This window comes from Podarcis gaigeae (assembly GCF_964106915.1).
Source record: "Podarcis gaigeae genome assembly, chromosome: Z".
In the NCBI taxonomy this organism is placed as follows: domain Eukaryota; kingdom Metazoa; phylum Chordata; class Lepidosauria; order Squamata; family Lacertidae; genus Podarcis; species Podarcis gaigeae.
The window spans coordinates 7322920-7343183 of record NC_139691.1 but is presented as its reverse complement, the minus strand read 5'-3'; the positions used below and the strand labels follow the sequence as shown (position 1 = coordinate 7343183).

At 44.2% G+C, this 20264-nt stretch overlaps 1 protein-coding gene across 2 annotated transcripts in view; it reads right to left on the bottom strand.

Annotated features, from left to right (window-relative positions):
* Window positions 1-20264, bottom strand: part of ASTN2 (astrotactin 2) — a 661500-nt gene that overhangs the window by 387464 nt on the left and 253772 nt on the right. For both annotated transcript variants that reach the window (XM_083721626.1, XM_083721627.1), the window contains exon 4: window positions 18957-19106. In XM_083721626.1, the coding sequence (XP_083577752.1) occupies window positions 18957-19106 (150 nt within the window). The remainder of the gene's footprint in view (window positions 1-18956; window positions 19107-20264) is intronic.

Below are 20264 nucleotides of genomic sequence, written 5' to 3'. Positions count from 1 at the left end.
GGGTTGGTGAAGCCACACTAGCAGATAAGAAGAGAAAAAGGAATCAAACTATCTGGAACTTTACTAAAAATCCAAGCAATTACCCCACCCCAGCCCACCAAATGAGGACAAAACTCAATCTTCTGGTTATAGGACAGATTGCAAAAATCTTCGCACTGCAATGTTTTGCTGCAGGTTCCACTTGTTCTTTTTAAAGAAGTTCTGACATATGTTACACAAATGTACTGCTTCAGAATACTTATGAGCATTTGACAGATCCCAACCACTAAAGGGACGCGGGTGGCGCTGTAGGTTAAACCACAGAGCCTAGGGCTTGCTGATCAGAAGGTCAGTGGTTCGAATCCCTGTGATGGGGTGAGGTCCCGCTGCTCGGTCCCTGCTCCTGCCCACCTAGCAGTTCGAAAGCATGTCAAAGTGCAAATAGATAAATAGGTACCACTCCAGCGGGAAGGTAAACGGTGTTTCCGTGCGCTGCTCTGGTTTGCCAGAAGCAGCTTAGTCATGCCAGTCACATGACCCGGAAGCTGTACGCCGGATCCCTTGGCCAATAAAGCAAGATGAGCGCCGCAACCCCAGAGTCGGCCACAACTGGACCTAATGGTCAGGGGTCCCTTTACCTTTACCTTAACAACTAAAGAACAACAGCTTTTTGGCAACCAAGATCAAAATACAGTATCAAAATACCAATAAATAGATAATACATAAAATAATTATTTATTGGCAATCAGGAACTGAAACAAAATGTTACAGCACAGAATACTGCCCCGTTAAAGGCTTCCACCAGCCATGTCCCTTTCATAAAACCACATCCCTTCTTCACCGACAAGGCAGCATTATGTGGCCATGGGGATACTCACCTGGCTGTTTTTAAGGTGTTCTCCACTTTAGAATTTCTTGCTTCTAAAAGCTATTATGATTATGATTATATCTTTATTTAAACCCCGCCCTTTTCATTGATAGAACCCAAAGTCGACTCCAGCGTTGTGGTTTGGTGCTTCTGCAAATATGGGGATGCTCTCAGGCTTGATGCTACTTCCTTTCTTGTTCATGTGTGGTGCTACCTTGATTGCATAAGGATCATTACACAGGCAGGCTTCCTCAAACTCAGCCCTTCAGATGTTTCTGGCCTACAACTCCCATGATCCCTAGCTAGCAGGACCAGTGGTCAGGGATGATTGGAATTGTACAGTGAACACTTGGGTTGTGAATGTGATCCGTGTGGGATGCATGTTTGCAACCCGCAGCGTTCACAACCCGTGTCTGCACATGCGCAGGTTGCGATTTGGTCTTCTGCGCATGTGCAAAGCATGATTTAGTGCCTCTGTGCATGTGTGACTGCCGAAACCCAGAAGTAACCTGTTCCAGTACTTCTGGGTTTCGGTGGTCCGCAACCTGAAGCAGCTGTAACCCGAGGTATGACTGTAGTCTTAAAACATCTGGAAGGCCGAGTTTAAAGAAGCCTGACACAGAGAATAGGTTTGCTAACACGACACAGGATTTATTTGGTGAGATGTGACTCTGTTTTAGCTCAGGCCTCTGTCTTGCAGGGACATGCAGCAATAGTCCGCAACCTAGCTGTTTGCAGGCATCTCTCAAAAAAAAACCTTGGACCATTCCTAGCCATTCTTACCTGCCTCTTTGCAACATTTATTAGGTGCTTTATACTCTGGTTTTTTAAGGAGGGGAGTGTTTGGTGATTTGCATTTATTTAGTTATTTATTTGGAGTAGAGAAAACAAATACATAAAAACAAAGAAGTCTGACAGCTTTGTAAAATAGCAAGGAATTTCCCTTTTCTTTCATCTTCTCTATTTTACATTTAGGTATTCTTCAGATGAGGGGAATAAACTTTACCCATCGCTGTTAGAAACAGCTTGGCATCAGATGTAATGAAATCAAGAAACAGACAATGTTTAAAACACAGTTAAGGGAGTGCTGCTTATTTGTTGTGTGTCTTTGTGGAGTTATTTTCACAATCTGTCCTGCTTTGATCTGTTTACATCCTATAACCTTCCTCCACCCGTTGATATGTACAATGGAAGCCATTCCTAATATAAGCTTGTGAGGAGGTTCGGCATTAATTAAACGGAACCGTAAAAATAATTGCACACATGCACATCCATCAAAGGCAGGTACTAGTCTCTACCCAGGAACCAACGTTGGATGTGAACTCCACTGGCGTAACTGTCATGAGGCTGTTAGGGAGAAAATAAATGCATCCCAAACCGACGATTTCATTTAGGAAGAGTAAAAAAATTTAAAAAAAGATTGTGAAGGATTAATGAGGCGAAGGGTTTGTGTTTGCAATTGGATGTAAAATGCAAACATACTAAGTTGTGATATCATCATTTAACCTTAATGTTCAATAGAGTTCCAATCACTAGCACACCAAAGGGGCAATTAACCATGAGCCGTGAAAAAGAGAACATTCCAAATGGGAGAGGGAAAGAGCTGAAGGGGAAAACAGCTGCAGTGAAGAAGAATTTGAGAATACAAGGCCAAAAGGTTTAAAAGAGAATAAGGTGGTTTTAAAACGCCCAGCTTGACAGAAAACGCAAAACGGCACCTTGTGGCACCTTAAGGACTAAAGAGATTTATTGCGGCTATCAGCAAAAAAAGCACCTTAAAAGAATCTGAGTTTCCCTGTGGCAAGCAGGCGGTCTATTTATTACAAGCATGAAGTGGAAGGACCAGATGGGGACTGAAGAGACCCTCATTCAAATTTTTGCTGTGTGACTTTGAACCAGGCACACTGTCTGGGCCTAACTGACCTCAGAGGGTTGTTGTGTGGACAAATGAAGAGAAAAAGGGGGAAACATAAACACCAGTTGGATCTCTTCCTTGGTGGAAGAGTGGGATATAAAGAGTTTTCGCCAACTAAGTCCTAGAGGAGACCCATTAAAATGAATGGATCTATGTTTGTCATGCCCATTAATTTCAACAGGTCTACTCTGATGCAACCTAAAATGCATTTTAAAAACAAACAAATGGAAAGATCCTATGGAGAAAGCAAAAAGTTCGTGTGAAAAACTGTTTCACTCGTAGTCCACACATATACAATCAACACAAGATGAGTGTGCATTCCTCCTAGATTTGTATCACAGCACACCAGGAAAATAGAATAAACTCCCCTCCCCCCCCCCCCCCCGCCCCATAACAATCATGAGACCCAGCATACAGGTTACCCTAACCCTGGGAAAGAACCAAGATAATGCCAGCTGATCACAAGGCAATTTAGATAAGAGAAATAACACAAAAGGGAAGAGTTAGGGCTCCTCCATATGACCTGCTTATTCAGCATTCACCCTTTGCTTACACAAAGCTTATGTAGTGGTTATACTATCTCTAGTATTTACTGAGCATTTGTTCTGATTTATTTACGGGAGTGGTTGGTTATAAGACAATATAACCACTCCCGTATCATCCTGATTTGCATGCAGGGTGAAGACAAGGTGGCAAATGTTGTTAGGCTTAGAGAAGCCCCATCCCAATTAATGACCTCAGCAATATCTCTCTGGATACTTAGAAACAACAAGAGAAATTACATCATTTAAAGCAGCTAAGAAAAAGCGACGTTTTCTCTCCACCAAGTGAATTATTTATGTCCCAAACTATCATCCTCATAATAACAGTAATAAAAGGAATGCTTTTCAGGCCTGTAGTACAGGAGAAGCATACAGAGAGTTCGCTCTCTCTCTCTTTCTCTTTCACACAGCTCAGAAATAAATAAGGAAGAAGAGAGAATCAAACAGAAAAGACAGAAAGAACCAGAAAAGGATTTTCTTCCCTCCAGCCTCCAATCATTGTCTGGAAAATCTAAGTCCTGCTCGAGCAAGCACATGCTGAGAATATTTTTAGGAAAAAAAGGTCCTTCCTGGATGATTATTGGAGGAGAATGGGAGTTCCCCCCACCATTACCCCAGATAATTTTCTGTTTCTTATGCTTCCCAAACAAGGAGACCATTTTCCTAAATATTTTCGATCACATTTATTTGGGGCTTGTTGTTGTTTAGTCATTTAGTCGTGTCCGACTCTTTGTGACCCCCCTGCACGCCAGGCATTCCTGTCTTCCACTGCCTCCTGCAGTTTGGTCAAACTCATGCTGGTAGCTTTGAGAACACTGTCCAACCATCTTGTCCTCTGTCGTCCCCTTCTACTTGTGCCCTCCATCTTTCCCAACATCAGGGTCTTTTCCAGTGAGTTTTCTCTTCTCATGAGAGTATTGGAGGCTCAGCTTCAGGATCTGTCCTTCCAGTGAGCACTCAGGGCTGATTTCCTTAAGAATGGATAGGTTTGATCTTTTTACAGTCCATGGGACTCTCAAGAGTCTCCTCCAGCACCATAATTCAAAAGCATCAATTCTTCGGTGATCAACCTTCTTTGTGGTCCAGCTCTCACTTCCATACATCACTACTGGAAAAACCAGAGCTTTAACTATATGGACCTTTGTTGGCAAGGTGATGTATCTGCTTTTTAAGATGCTGTCTAGGTTTGTCATTGCTTTCTAATTGGGGCAGTCCCTGATTATTATCTCTGCTGCTCTAAAATGTGTATATTTTTACCTGTGTTTTTTCCCTCTTCCTTTTTTGAATTTTATTTGTAGTGTCTTTAGGATGTTGTAAACACGTTACAAACTTCCTTTGAAATATGAAATGGTACATAAATTACCTAAATAGTCAATAGTCAATCAATTTTATTGTATAGCGCCAAAGGACTTTACAATGGACGACAGAGAATAGAAAGAAACTTCCATCTAAAATCACACAACGTAACCTGTAGTGGGTTTGCAACATAAAAAGAATTTTACAACATTAAAACTTAAGATTGGAGTGCATTCACATAGCTAGAAAGGAGCTTCTTGGCTGCCAGCGCAAACCTGGCTCCCTGGTGTGTATTATATAGATGTTTATCTGCTAAGAGTTCAACTGTCACTTCCTGTGTGGATTGACCTGAAAGTCAATTAAGAATTGGCAATATAATTTTTCCTCTGGGCATTGTATATAGGGGGCAAATCAGCATGATAGTGTGTGGAGTCCTCTGTCTGATTGCATCCATTTACATTTGCAACCCATATGGTGATTTTCCTGATTTCTCCCCTCTAAATATGCCTAGGGCATCTGCTGAAATCTTAGTTCTGCAAAGAGTCTCCTTTGTTGTGGGAAGGTCAGAGTCTCAAGGTAATGGGGCCTTGAGTGATTGGTCAGAATTTCCAGGTACAAAGGAAAGTAACAGGCGGCAATGATGGATGCTCCTTCTTGGTTGGCATCCTGCACAAAAATCCAATTTCTAAGGTCATGTGGGTTAAGGGCTAAGTAGTTCTCCATTTGAACTACTGCCTAGCCCTCTGTCCTTAGTTGTTTTAACTAGAACAGCTTAGTAAGAGTATGATCCTCAAAGGCATTTAGCAGGCATCAGTAAATTACCTAAATAAGCAGATCGTCATTATCATCATCGTTTTTCCAATAAAGCGTGTTCTCCCTAACAGAGCACGTGTTGCGGTTGGGGGAACAAGCCACCTTGCCATGACTAGGCAGATTTGGAGAAACCCAAGCCTCTTAAGGGGTTAAGATTGGGTTGCTGGGGAGTTTTGATTGTAGCCAATTTGGAGGAGGGGTCAGAGTATATAAATACAGAGGCCAGAGGTTGGGCCTTCCTCTTGGCCATTTTGCATCGGATCACATGGAGCACTGGGACAATCTTCTCATTGTCTGGTTACATTTCTTTATTTCTTTATTTCCCCTTTTTAATCCTCTCTAGTCCCTTAAATAATTTAATTCCCCCCTTTTCCTGTTCGATTTCCCACCCCACCCCTTACCCTGCCCTGTGGGAAGATTCTCCCTGTATCTGTGGCTTGCCTTTCCCAATAGGGAAAGAGCCCCCGTTAGGGACTTTCTTTTGCAAAAGGTTTCCCCCATTTCTCTCGTTGAAATTGTGGGGCTAGTCAGGGCTGTTCCCAGCTTAGCTGGAATCACTTTGGTTTATAGTATCCCCAAAGGTTGGCTTTATTTTGAGTGTGTGCAGCGCTGTTGGCCAAATTTTAAGCTAGCCTTGGGTGGGAGCACTAATTTGGCTTCCTTTAATATTACTATGAGACTAAGATTCTCAAGAGCAGAAACAGGGAGGCCTATTTGGCCTGCACATTAACTTCCAAGCCTAAGTCTGCTACAGGTAGCAGTTAATTGTTAAGTCTCTGACACGTGACTCATTCTTGCTATAGGAATGTATCTGCTTGCAGGCCCAGTTGCTCCTAATGTATATCTGAGGCAGACGGCCCCAGAGGCTCTCTGTGCTTCCAAGGACTATGAGCACTCTGTATATGCTCTTGAACTATGCCATTTCTGAACAAGTTTATTTTCTTTAAGTTTATTTTCTTTAAGTTTTCTTTATTTTCTTTAAGTTTGTTTTGCCCTGATAGTGGCAACTGCCATTTTAGAGACGAGCCATTGTGGCTTAGTGGCTAAAGTGTAGGACTAGGACCTGGGAGACAGGGTTCATATCTCCCTCTTAGCCATTGTTATAACAAAACAAAACTAACTGTTCCTTTTAGGCTATTCTGTTGCTGGGTAGTTCTGCCCATTTGTGATAAAAGAACTTTGGGTTTCTTGAAGGGGTGCTTCCCTCTAAAAGGGCAAGCAGGGGTACCTGGACAAGCTGTGGGCTACCTCAGCTCTCCTATTTCACTGGAAACATTTGTGCCTGGCCTAGCAGGTGATCCTAGGGCTTTGCCCTAGAATTCGATGCCCTGGAAGCGTTTCCGGCCTGAATAGTGTCCCCATGTGGTCTATAAGCATTGGTTTCACTGGGTCAGCGCATAGTGCCAGTAATACCTAGGTTGCAGGATTGGTCCCTGTATGGGACAGCTGCATGCTCCCATACTGGTCTACCTGGACACTTAGGTCCTTTTGGTGGTTACCTCACTGTGAGGGATGTAATGGGCGCCACATTTGCAATATGCAAGTGGGAGAAAGCACCTTTGCGTGCCCGCATTGCAGTTTGCTCTGTGCGTTGCAGGACACGGCGCTGCATGGGCTGCAATTGCATTGCATTGCATCGCATGAGAGATTTGCAGTTGCATTGCACGGAGGGTGTGTTTGCATTGCACGGAGTGTATTGTTGCATTGCACGGAATGTGTTGTTGCATTGCACGGAGTGTGTTGTTGCATTGTATGGAAGGTGTGGTTGCATTGCACGGAGTGTGTGTGCGTTGCACGGAGTGTGTAGTTGCATTGCACGGAATGTGTGTGCATTGCATGGAGGGTGTAGTTGCATTGCACAGAGTCTGTTTTTTGCATTGCAAGGAGTGTGTGTGCATTGCACGGAGTGTGTAGTTGCATTGCATGGAGTGTAGTTCCACTGAACGGAGTGCGTAGTTGCATTGCACGGAGGGTTTGTGTGTGCATTGCACGGAGTGTGCATTTGCATTGCACAGAGCGTGTTTTTTGCATTGCAGGGAGCGTGTAGTTGCATTGAACGGAGTATGTAGTTGCATTGCACGGAGGGTTTGTGTGCATTGCACGGAGTGTGTAGTTGCATTGCACAGAGCGTGTGTGTTGTTGTTTTTTGCATTGCACTGAGTGTGTAGTTGCATTGCACAGAGTGTGTGTCGGAAAAGGAAGCTGGCTCGGCGGCAACTTTGTCAGGAAGTCTTTAGGGGTTCTGGCCAGCGTCGGCCCTGTAAATTTACATATCATGATGGCAGCACAAGATGCCCCCTGCCCAAGCGGGGGCTGGAAGCTGGCAAGCAATAGCTCAATACCTTTTGCCCATATTCCCATTTTATTTAGGGATCCAGTTGGATAACGTTGCTAAAACAAACCACTTGCCTATGGAGAAGCTGTCTGCCTTGAAGGAAGTTATTTTGTAATACTTCCTCTGTAGCAAGTGATGCTTCATCAGATCCGATCTTGCTGGGTCACTTAATTAATCTTCCCACTAGGCCAGGCTGCCTGCGGCCTGAGGTCCCCTTACCTTTGTGTATGCCTACCAAGTGTGGTGAAGGCAGATATCAGGCGATGGTAGCAATTCCTGAATGTATGCAATAGTAGTTCGCCATGGCAGGATACCTTGAACCCGCACAAGGATTTTCAGGTTCATGCTGGTGCTGCTGGATCTTTGCCCTTTGGTTTTATTTCAAGGGCTGCTGGTGTGCAAAGCTATGGCCTCAAGCCCGGTGTGGTGAGGCAATCATGTGACATAACTTTTCTTGAGTTTTCCCCCATTGTAGCAGCAGTTCACATGTGGCCCGAGGAGTTCAGTGACCATCGGATCTGCTTTTGGTCTGATAACCAGGTAGTGGTGAGCGTTTTGGCAAAACAGTCCTCACACTCCAGCAGATTCTCCGCCCCTCCGCTTACGCTTTCGAGCTGCGCCGCTTAAGGTTTAATATTGTGCTTTCTACTCTCCAAATTACGGGATCCTCTAGTGATGTTGCTGACACTCTATCCCATTTTCAGATGAAGCGCTTCAGATCCTGGGCTCCAGACTCAGCTGTTGCCAGACTTTTCCAGACCACCTGTGGCATTGTGACAACAATTAGTATTTATAGAGAGCAGCAGCTTCCATTTCCTCTTCTGCTTTTAGTTCTTATGGGATGGCCTGGATGGATTTCTTAGCCTTAAGCTGGCAGTCCTCGGCCATTCAGATGAATTGGCCCCCATCCTCTGAGCAGATCCTGCAGTATTTGGTCCACCTGCTGCAGATTGGGTGTGCTGTTATAACTATCAGAATTCAGTCCGCTGCAATGTCTGTTACACTGAAGCTTTAATTTTCAGAGACCCTTGTATAAAGTTTGTAGTGCGCAGGGCCTTGGAAGGTTGGAATAGGCTCCAACCTCATAGGACAGCGGGCAGGAAGTTGGTCAATTTTACCTATGCAGTATCTGCAACAAGTTAAAACTTGTCTGCTGGTTAAAGATCAAGGCAAGATTCCTTTCAGTAGTCCATTGCTTTTTCGCACTGAGTGTTGGAAAAATGGTTGTTGGTGCCAGCACGGGGATGAGAGTCTGGAGGCTTATTGCTTCAGGACTTATCGTTTGGAGCTTGTCTTTAGAGTCGGGAACTCAAAAACAGACTTAGTGGGCAGGAGTGCCACAATCAGGGTTCCCGCCACAGGTGAGGAGGGCCCTTGCCCGGTTATGGATAACAGAATATTTGGCTTTTCATTCCCTGGGGGCTGGCCCGCTCCTAGTGCATGAAAATGGGTTCCCGTTAGCCAGGCATCAATGTGCTTACGTCGTGCACCAGTTATTACGGCCTGCGGCTTGCTTACCGCTGAACACGCCTCATTCCTTCCGAATAGGACTGCTGCAAAGGCTGCACACTGGGGGCCTTGTCAGTAGACAGGATTGTGAATACGGGTCATTGGAAGTCTGACGCTGACAATGGTTATATCAAGAAGTGTCAAATGATGTCTGTGCTGATGCTTGTCTGTTATTTCCTTTTTTCATAGGAGCAGCTGTGCACATTTGGGTCACAGCATCGTACACTAGGCTGGCAAGCATGTTGACGAGTTTGGACTGGGGCACCATCTCAGTCTTCCTGCCCATGTGAACATTTACTGGATGTCCAGATGGGGAATGCTTTGGGAGGAGATCCTTCCTTTGGTGTGGTTGAGTGTGACCTGTGCAGGTCCTCCCGCAGTGCTGGTGGTACAGCTGGGCGAGAATCTTTGCTCTCTTCCTCCAGCATAAGTTTGCATTCCTGCATGCAAGAGGACTTGGATTGAGTTGATGGCAGCTCTCCCTGGACTCAAAATAATTTAAGGCATTGGTTCAAGGTGGTCTGAAGGGGGGGTTGGAGCACCTGTCCTCTCCAATGCACAAAGATATTCCATTAAGGGAATCCAAGGATTCGCTATGCTTTTGTCGACCCCTTTCGAGGGGTAGGGCCACGCAAGAGTCCCTGGGAGCATTTGGGGGTGAGCTTGAGTCTGATCCTGTTTCATTGCTCCCCCACGCTGTTTATTTGTACTGACGATATGGTGGGGCCCAGTCGTCAGTGCTGCCCTGCTAAGGTCAGGTGCAGCCAGTCGGGAACCAATGCCTAGACAAACTACCACTGAGCAGGCCAGGAAGCATGTTAATAAGGCGGTGGACAATAGAATAAAATAAATAAAGTAAATAAAATAACAAATAAAATACAATAGGTCCTTGCTTTAGGTGGTTCTGTAATATTGCACCCTGCTATTTTCTTCAAGGCTGTTGCCCTCTTTAGGGCAGATGGGGTGCATCTTTCCCCTAAGGGGAACGACACCTGGCGGGATGCAATTGCCTTGGGATTCTTTGCTCCCCCACAATGTTGCTGGTTCTGACGATATGGTGGGGCCCAGTCGTCAGTGCTGCCCTGCTGAGGTCAGGTGCAGCTAGTCGTGGACCAATGCCTAGACAAACTACCACCGAGAAGGCCGGAAAGCGTCTTAATAAGGCAGTGGAAATAAAATACAGGTTGTTGGAAATCGAATGCATTCAAAGGTTATGTTCATTAACATTATTGGTGTCTTACAATTTTTGCTTGTTTTATCTTAGGTTTAGCAGCTGTCTGCATCTGGATGGTGGGACACAGCATCATGCATTGGGCTGGCATCAGTGCACAGCAGTCTGGACTGGGACTGGGTCTTGGCCTTCCTCCACATGTGCAGTTGCCTTGGCTGTCCAGACGGGGACAGAATTCCTGCCACTGATTCGGAGGCAGGTGCTGCTGGAAGGGCCGCCCACTGCTGTTGGGATGCAGCTGGGTGAGAACGACCTGGTTTCCATGGACTTTTTTCACTACGTGGTGCAATTTTGGGTGACCTGGAGGAGCTGCGGGCAGTGGTGCCAACAGCAAAAATATTTTGGTCAAAGCTTTTGCAACGACATGTTTGGAAGGGTAGTCGTTGCTCAGCTGCCACTGAAAGGGCCAGGAAGCACATCAATTCTGCTGTGTCTATAAAGATTTTTGAGCTGGGTGGAGATGTGATTTCCCATCCTGAGATTATTTTTCAGACTGCATCCTTTTTCAGAGCTGATGGCGTGCATCTTTCTGCCTCAGGGAATGAGGCTTGGCTGGGTGCAGTGGTGGCCATGCTGAGGGCTTGGTTGGGTCTGTGAGTGGTTTGGCGGTGAGCTGTGGGCTCCATGGCGGTTAGGCATTGGTTAAATTGGTGCTTGGAGGGGTAAGTGCCTATCCCTCCAAATGATGCGGAAAGGGAATTTCGTTAAAGGAATCCAGGGGCTTGCCATTCTTTTCGTCCTTGTCCCCAGAGTCGGACTTGGGCCATGCAAGCCCCACAGGAACATGAGGGTGAGAAGTGAGGGACTGTTGCCCAGCTACATTTTCTCACCCAATACTTGTTTCCCCACACTGGCTTCCGTTGGTGTCCGGTATGCCAGCTCTGTCCCTGAGGGCATGGACAGATAGTCATAACCAATGCCTAAGCAACCACTCACATTTTTGTATCTGAATAAAGTGGCCAAAATTATGCCAAAAACCTAAACAAAAAATTATGTGTGAAGTGTGAATTTTGTGGGGGTGGCAATTGTGGGACTCAACACGCAACAATAGAAAACAATCTATTTCCTACTGCACAGGAGGAAGATGGGGAGAGAACAAATAAACTGTCTCCCCAAAGCTGGTTGATCCCAGCCCTCAGGAAACTCTTGGGAGAATTTCTCCTCACCAATGGAGAACATTTGTTGAAATGGTCCCCAGAATTTTGCCTCCCACAAACAGGATGGAACATTTCGGGAGCCTTTTTTTGCTACCTTAAGCCAGCTGAAGGAAGCAATCATTACACAAGTGCTTTCACTTTGCCCAATGCCATTATTCCCAAATCCATTTATGAGTAATGAAACTCTATTAAGGCAAGACACCCACCTACAATTCTATCCGAAGCCCACAGGGGTTAGCTATGCAGTCAGCTTGACAATGGAAAGCCACTCCCCTCTTTTGTGTGGGTTCCTATAGGAAGGAAGACGATAAACCACAGTGGGGAATGTTTGGTGCTCTGCATTTAGATCAGGGGTCAGGTCAGCAAACTTACCATGCCTCAGGCCAGTGTTTCCAGCGCTGATCATGCGGCGGGCCAGAGGGTGGGGAGCACGTGCCCATATGCGTGCGCACACGCTATTTCTCGCGCACTTCTGGGTCAGAGGAGCACTGGAAATATCTTGTGTGCAGGTGCATGGGCCTCCTCTGACCCAGATGTGCACGGGAAATAATGCTTGTGCATGCACACAAGCTATTTCCGGTGCTCCTCTGACCCGGAAGTGGGCAGCCGCACAGTGCAGTAAGAGCGGGTGGCAGGGGTTGCCGCGGGCCGGATAAATGAGTCCCTTGGGCCTTAGCCGGCCCGTGGGCCTTAGTTTAGGGACCCGATTTAGATGAAGGGAGGAAGCTCAGCAGCTGGGCACATGCTTTGCAGGAGGGGAGAGAGACTTTCTGTCCATCAGGCAATAGCTTTTCCACTTGCCTCCAGCCCTAGAAGCCTTTCCCAGACCACAACTTCCAGAACAGCAGAAGCAGCTGGGAAGAGTTCAGGGATATTATTTTTATTTATTTTTTATATAAATTGTGTGTCCTTGTCTCTCAGTTTGATACTTTTAGATGGTTTTGTATGTTTTGTGGTATTTTACGTATTGTGATTTGCTGTTCTTTTTATTGCTTATAGGTCAGTAATTCTTTATTGTAATTGATAAGTATAAACTTATTATTTGCTGCCGATGCAAATATTTGATGTTTAATTTTACTATTTACTATAAGATTTTAATGGATTATTAAGTATTGCTTTATTTTATGTAAGTTGTTTACTTTAAAGATATTGTGACTTTTTATATTGGATAAGATTGTTACTATTGTTTTTATATTGGATAAGATTGTTACTATTGTTTTTATATTGGATAAGATTGTTACTATTGTTTTTATATTGGATAAGATTGTTACTATTGTTTTTATATGTGTTTGCAACCACACAGAGTAGCTGGGGCAACCCAGCCAGATGAGTGGGGTATGTATGTATAAATAATAATAATAATAATTTTCAACCCCTGATATCATCTCCAAGAAAGGCTGGGGAAAACTATCTGAACTATGAGAAAACCATAGCAAGCCAGTGAAGACAATACTGAACTAAGTCCATACGCCCCCTTTGTGAGCAGGCGGCTTTGCAGGCGGGTCCTGGGTCTCCCTGCTAAACTGACCTATTGCCAGCTGGATCATATTCCTGCCATCAAATTGGCCAATGGTGGCAGGAAGTAGTGGGTGTTCCCCTGGGTGTGGGACCAACCAACCAAATGCGGACTTTGGTGCCGTGCCCAGGGGAAGTTTAAATGCCTGGTCAGCACAGCCTTTCAGCTCTCTTCATGGGATCGCATTGAGGATTCTTCTGACCTCGATCGCCTTGGTGTTCTGTTGGCCCAGCTCAGTTTCTGTGTATTTCATTGTTGCCGCCCTTGCACCACAACCACCGCCGCCCCATCTCCTTCTGCAGCTTCACTGACTGCACAGCAGATAGGCATTGGGTAAACCTAGTCTTGGTTGGAGGGGAGGGTGCAGCCTCTGCCTGCCCCTCCACAGGTAAGGGTATCCCGTTAAAAGGATCAGGGAGGAGTGGCTCCTGTCTAGTGCCTAGACGGGGGCTGGGGCTATACCACTCCTCCAATGGGGACTGCTTGGTGGATGCTCCAATTTGACTTAGGTCATAGGACATCCCCCCCCCAACCACTGGCTTCACCCTTAGAAACACTCCCAGCAAACAGGTGGGAGTGATATACGCAGTTACTTACCACAATCGCTATGGTCAAACCTCTCATCTGTAACCAATAAAGCTGTAGCCTTATTTGATCCCACATCAATATAACGTGTGTTGTCTAGTTATTTATACTTCATGGTACAGGGTGGTCATGGGGTCACTAAGGTTACCAGATGTCCCTGTTCCACAGGGACAGTTCTTGGATTTACAAATCAGTCCCCATACAAAATCCATTGAAGTTGAAAAGTGTCCCCAAATTCACTGAAAAAAATCTGGTAACCTTAACCTTGACATGCAAATGGTCAATGCTTTGAGACCCAATAGGTACCGCTCCGGCGGGAAGGTAAATGGTGTTTCCGTGCGCTGCTCTGGTTCGCCGGAAGCAGCTTAGTCATGCTGGCCACATGACCCGGAAGCTGAACGCTGGCTCCCTCGGCCAATAAAGCGAGATGAGCGCCGCAACCCCAGACTCGGCCACAACTGGACCTAATGGTCAGGGGTTCCTATACATTTACCTTTATAATGTGACCTATGTTTCTGTGGGAGTTCTGACCAATGAAATTCAAGTTTGGAGGCGGATGAAGGAATCCAACCATCAGAGTATAATTACTGTTCTTCACCAGGTACAGCAAACTAGAGGTTTTTCTTAGGATGTTTTCTCATTGCTTCCATTGTGTGTCTAGAAATTTTAAGGCTTAGGACTTAATTTTAATTAGTGAAAATGCAAAAGCATTGATGTGCAAACAGTTCACACATCAAGTTTAGGATCCCCTAGCCAGGTTACGTTAACAGCATTTTAGTTTTAATCCCTGTTGATTATTATGAATGGTTTGCCTTTATTATTGCTGTTCTCATTGTTTGTTCTTTGATGTGGCTTTTATCATATTGCTGTTTTTCTGAGGCTTTTAATGGATGTAAGCTGCTTCTGAGCAAGTTGGAAGAGTTGGAGAAGGTGCAAAAAGCAGAGCACAAAAAACATTATTTAAATAAATATTGTTATATGATGAACACGCGAGCAGGATTTGAACTATGAGCAACAGAAGGGATTAAAGATTATAGTAGTTTTGGGGGACTTCCGGGTTGGCGCCTCCAGCAATGGCGGAGCTCATCCAATTGGGAGGAACTTGCTCCGTGAAAAGCAGGGTCTGACCGCCACGGCGAAGGCTGAGACCCATAGAAATCACAGGCGGGAGAAGCCTGTGAACTTGGGATTCGGCTGGCACCTTTTGCGCCTCCCCTACTCGCGGGGAAACCCTGTTTTGGGGATCCGGAGCGACGTGGGGTGAGTGGCGCGGTGCTTTGAATCGACTGCTTCTTTCATGGAGTGAAGCCGCATTGCTGCTGCCGGAGAGCGCTGACTTTTTCCTGTGGACAATTGGATTTTAAACAACCAGCCGTGAGTAGAACAGAAAATTGGACCTTTAAATACTTTAATTTGGCACCGAAGCGGGAAGGTTCTAAACAGGAAGTCCGCCTTCCGCTTTTGTAAATAGACTGAAGCAAAGACGTTACAAGCTAAAGTCTCTGAAAGCTTTTGACAAAGGATTAAATTTCCATCGGTTAAAAAAAAAAACCCCTTGGAATCAGGAGAAGAGGGGGGGAATTTTGGATTTAGCGAGCCTGCAGGAGAGATTACCACTGCTCTGAACCTGGAAACGGGCTGCCAGATGACGTTTGGGCAAAGTTCATTGACAGAACGGATTTGACAGCTAGCTAAAATAAGAATAGGATACTGTTTCCATCGTCTTCTGTGTTTAAAAAGGAGGAAAAAGTAACTGAAAATTGAAACTATTTTTATTGTGTGAGTTGTACTTGAAAGAACTGATACAAGTGGAGACTGTTTCCCTCTAGAGGAAGCATGTGAAACTGTTACAGGAGTGTAACAGGGAGATCTCCAGCTGCAAGGTAAGGATTTTGAGAACCAGAGATTGACCTTGGACCATTCAAAATGTTGACAGGAGAAGCCATTGTGACTGTATTATGCAAGATAAGCTACTCGCTGGAACAGCTTCATAAAAAGACAGATGGCACGATTTTTAAAATTGATAACTTGGAACAGAAAGTGACTAATTTGAGTCAAAAAGCGAGCACCAATACAGAAATAATTCAGGACTCAGCACAGGAATATACCTTGGCAGGACAAATGGTGGAGGAAAAGGAGAAAGCTGTTGTTGTGAAACCTAAAGTAGTACAAGCGGGATCCTTAGTTTTACGGAAGCAAATTGAAGCCTTTTATGATTGAATCTAGCAAAAGTCAGATTTTGAGGATTGGATCCCGGCTTGGACTGAAGAAGGAAAGTTGGAAAGATCCCTCCATCCAGGGATTAACTGACTTTTGGGACATGGGCTTGGGTTTGGAGGAGATTGAAGTTTGGGGGCCTTTGGATCTGGAGGAATCCTGAAATACGTCCTGAAACACTTTATGGACCTTAGCTTTAACTATGGAAATTTGGCTGAACTGTCCTGAAGGAATAAAAGTACTGTTAGGTTGGAGTTTTCCCGAGATTTGCTCCTTAGCATTAAAGAACATGAAGAAGATCTGCAGAAGGGACTTGGAAAAGAGTTAAGAGCCTCAGACATAAGATCTCCAGGTTGATGGACTATATGGAACTGATGGAAAGGACTGGCAGAATCCGAAACCAGGGAGAGGAGATGGTGGAAGAAGACTGGAAAACTTAAAGTTTATATTTAGAAATATTCTAAAAGTAATGACTGTTAGAAAAATGGTGGAATGATATTTTATGGATTTAGCAGAAATGTTACAAGAAGTTAAGTATATATAAGTATTTTAGTCTTAATGGGAAATAAGGTTAAAAAATATGTTATTTATAATATGATAGAAAATAGAGAAAGATAGAAAGGATTTGCTGAAACAATTAGTAGAAGTGGGATACAAAAAGGGAGGTGAGAGGAGGTCGAGGAAACAAGGGAATGAAGGATTGAGTATGGAAAAGGAGGGATGTTTTTAAATTGTTTTTGTTTTGCTTTATGTTTAGTTTAATGGGTTTAGGTTGTGTTTTGTATTGTTTATATATTGTACTGTATTGTTTTTCTTTTTCTTTTGTTTTTTTCTTTTTTGTTTTTTCTTTTTCTTCTCCTTTTTTGCAACTTTTAAAAATATTTTTTTTTTAAAAAAAAAAAATAAGATTATAGTAGTTTTGTTAAGGTTTAAGAGATAGGAAACAGGGTGCAGCAGAGGGAAAGAAATAGGAACACTGTGGAAAAGGGTGTGCGGAATTTTTTTAAAAAAGTTTTTAATTATGTATTGAAATATATGTGAAATTTTGGAAAACTTAATTAAAGAGCTAAATAAATAAGCAAGCAGGTAGGCAGGCAAGCAGTACAAAGTCTAGCAACATCAACCCCACCATGCAGATGACCACAGTGCCTGCAGACAGGTTGCGCATCCATAGCAGTGATGCTATGGAGGAAGGACTGCTGGGAGGAGCAAAAAGAGAAGAAACGCCATGGTGGATCTTCAGCAGAAAAACTGGATACTTTCATCTGCCCCAGTTGCAGCAAAATATGCCTCTCCTGTATCAGCCTCTACAACCACAGCAGATGCTGCAACCTTCCAACAGTTTTACTTTACCCTCAAAGGAACACTCCTCCAGTGTCTCCTAGGACAGTTGGATGCCAAAGTATATTCATATTTCTTTTTAAAAATGCACAGTGGGAAGTGCACCAAGCAACCAATGAGGAAGTCATTCAGGATGTGTCCTCTACTGGGTAAACATTTATTACAGTGGTACCTCAGGTTACAGATGCTTCAGGTTACATACACTTCAGGTTACAGACTCCGCGAACCCAGAAATAGTACCTCGGGCTAATAACTTTGCTTCAGGATGAGAACAGAAATCGTGCTCCAGCGGTGCGGCAGCAGTGGGAGGACCCATTAGCTAAAGTGGTGCCTCAGGTTAAGAAAAGTTTCAGGTTAAGAATGGACCTCCGGAACAAATTAAGTTCTTAACCCGAGGTACCACTGTATTTATTTAATTTGTATCATGTCCTCCCCCCCCCCCCGAAAGAGCCCAGGGCAGCAAGTACATACATCATTTGAAAACAAAACATTTTAAAGACAATTACAATTAAAAACATCTCAAAACAGTGATGGTTTTAAACATTTTTTCATCTCGTTTTCTCAGGGTTGCCAGGAACATTATTCTGGGTAAACATGGTTAACATAAATCTTAAAAACTTGGATTAAGTTGGCTTTCCAGTGATATTTTGAGGATGGTTTTACTTTCTAGAGTCGTCATGTTAAGTCAATAAATGTCTGTTGCTTAACTGGATAGCATCTGAGTTATGTCATCACTGACCAGGGGAAATAACAGTATGGGAAGCCCTAGGCTGGGGTCTTCAGATGACTGATGTAGAAAATAATAATCATTTTCACCTGCTAACCAATGTGAGTGCATATGTTTGAAATGGCTGTAACATAGAGAAGGTAAAGCAATGTAACTGATACTCTTAAGGGGGGGGGGAAGGTTTGAAAGAAGTTGACAACAGTTGCTGCACCCAGAGTTTTCATAACTGTGTGTGAAACATTACAAGTTAAGTAGAATTAGGAAGCTACCAAACCACAGAAACCATGAGAACAAATGCTAATGATTTTTTCACATGCCTCTAATAGGCACCAATACATATGACTTTAAAAGGATAGTAGGAAATGTCATATCGGTGGATATGAGTCATAATGGTTGGTTGCATGCAACCTTACATGATCAGAGACAACACACTTCTAATTATCCATTTCTGGGGAACAACAGCAGGAGACAGCTGTGGTGCACATATCCTACTCCCAGGCTTTCTAGAGGCATCTGGTAGGCCGCAGTGAGAAAGAGGGTATTTAAAATAGGTAAGTACAGAAGAACTCTTCTTATGTTCACCCCTGGAAGATTCTCAATTGCCTCTGACAAATTACCCTGATACTTGGAGCACTAAATCCTAAGACACATTAGTGGAGCACAAGAGGTGCAGGACCGTATCCTGGATGTATTAGTGTACACACGTTCCATTTCCCTAACCCATGATGACTATGGAAGTGTCAGAGGAAAGTTGCATGAGGATTTCCTTATGCAGCCTGTTGTACAGCATACCAGAAACAGCATCATTGCCAAAAAGAAGCCCCCGAGTTTGACCGAGCAAAAAAAAGGATAGCACATAAGAAATGAGGTAGAGGAAGGATGAGCGTGGGGAAATGATTCAATATTCCAAACGTCGTGAAATTACCTCTGGGCCGGTTCCTGCGTTTTCGCCTCCCAACTGAAGAGCTGCGAAGTGCTGGCTGCAGATGGCCTATCTCGATTGGTGTATTGGTTCGGAAACTCTCCTTGAACTTCTGCATCAGGGACTCCACTGTTTCTTGCGTCACCTCTGTAGCTGCAAGTTGGTGGTGAGGGGACAATAAGGAATTGAACAGTTAAAGAGCTCATGCGGAGACATTCCGCAACCCATCACATTCAATGTTACTCCTACTTAGAGCAGAAAAAAAAAAAATCAAAATTATGGGCATGACTAACATAGGTCCATTCCAATTAGTCTGTTCTTAGTTGGCTATAACCTGATCCCTTTAGAGCAGTGTTACCAGTAGGAGAGGCATGTAAGGGCCTCAGGAAAAGCTTGATATCTATCAACCTCTACTATAAACACCTTCAACAAGAACCAGATTTGAAGACAAATGGCCTGAACTCCAAGGAAAGACTTTATCGTAAAGGTAAAGGATCCATGGATGGTTAAGTCCAGTATACAACATTACAGAGGCTTCGCGTTGTCATTCCCACCAACACTGAAAAGCCCAGGTATTAATTACTAGATGAGCTATGGTTTTTCTTTTCCTTCATTCCTTCCTTTAACACCCTCTTTGGTTCATTAACCCCCTTCCAGTGGGAAATGCCAGCACTGGTTGCTGTATGTCTGCCATGACATGAAGACTCAATGCTGAATTCAATCTGTGGTGACATGGGGAAGTGACTGACTTGCTATGGGCTGAAGCAAATGCTGTTTTTGCAAGACAAAATCTTCCTGGGCTGCTTTTCATTCCTTTATTTTTTAATCATTCAGTATTCTAGCCCAAACTTGCCCTAATGTAGAATTTGCCTACTGTTCTGAATGGTTAAATTCATTCAACGTAGTACCTTGGTTTAAGATGCCAAGATAGTCCCAGGGCCTTTCCCCCCTTTTCCTTTTTAAGTATTAACCCTGCTGGCCTGCCTTGGCCCAGAGATGCATTAGATAGGAATAGCACTTGGAGGTTATTTGGACACCTGGGGCATTTGGTATCTGGAAAGGCTGCAGCCTAAAGATTTAATTCTCATTCCAGCATGAAGCAGAGTGTGTTTTTAACAGGACACACCGGGGTGTCAGTGTAGATTGGCAAAAGTGTAAAGTGAAGTAGGATATACCAAGGTAGAAAGAGCTACTCCCCCTCAGGACATGGGGAGATGCAATTCTTATTTAAGGCCCGAGTCTTCCCTTTCCCCTCACCCTGCACTGCATTGGGAGGGACCCCTGTTTCTGGAAGAGCAACTGACATCATTG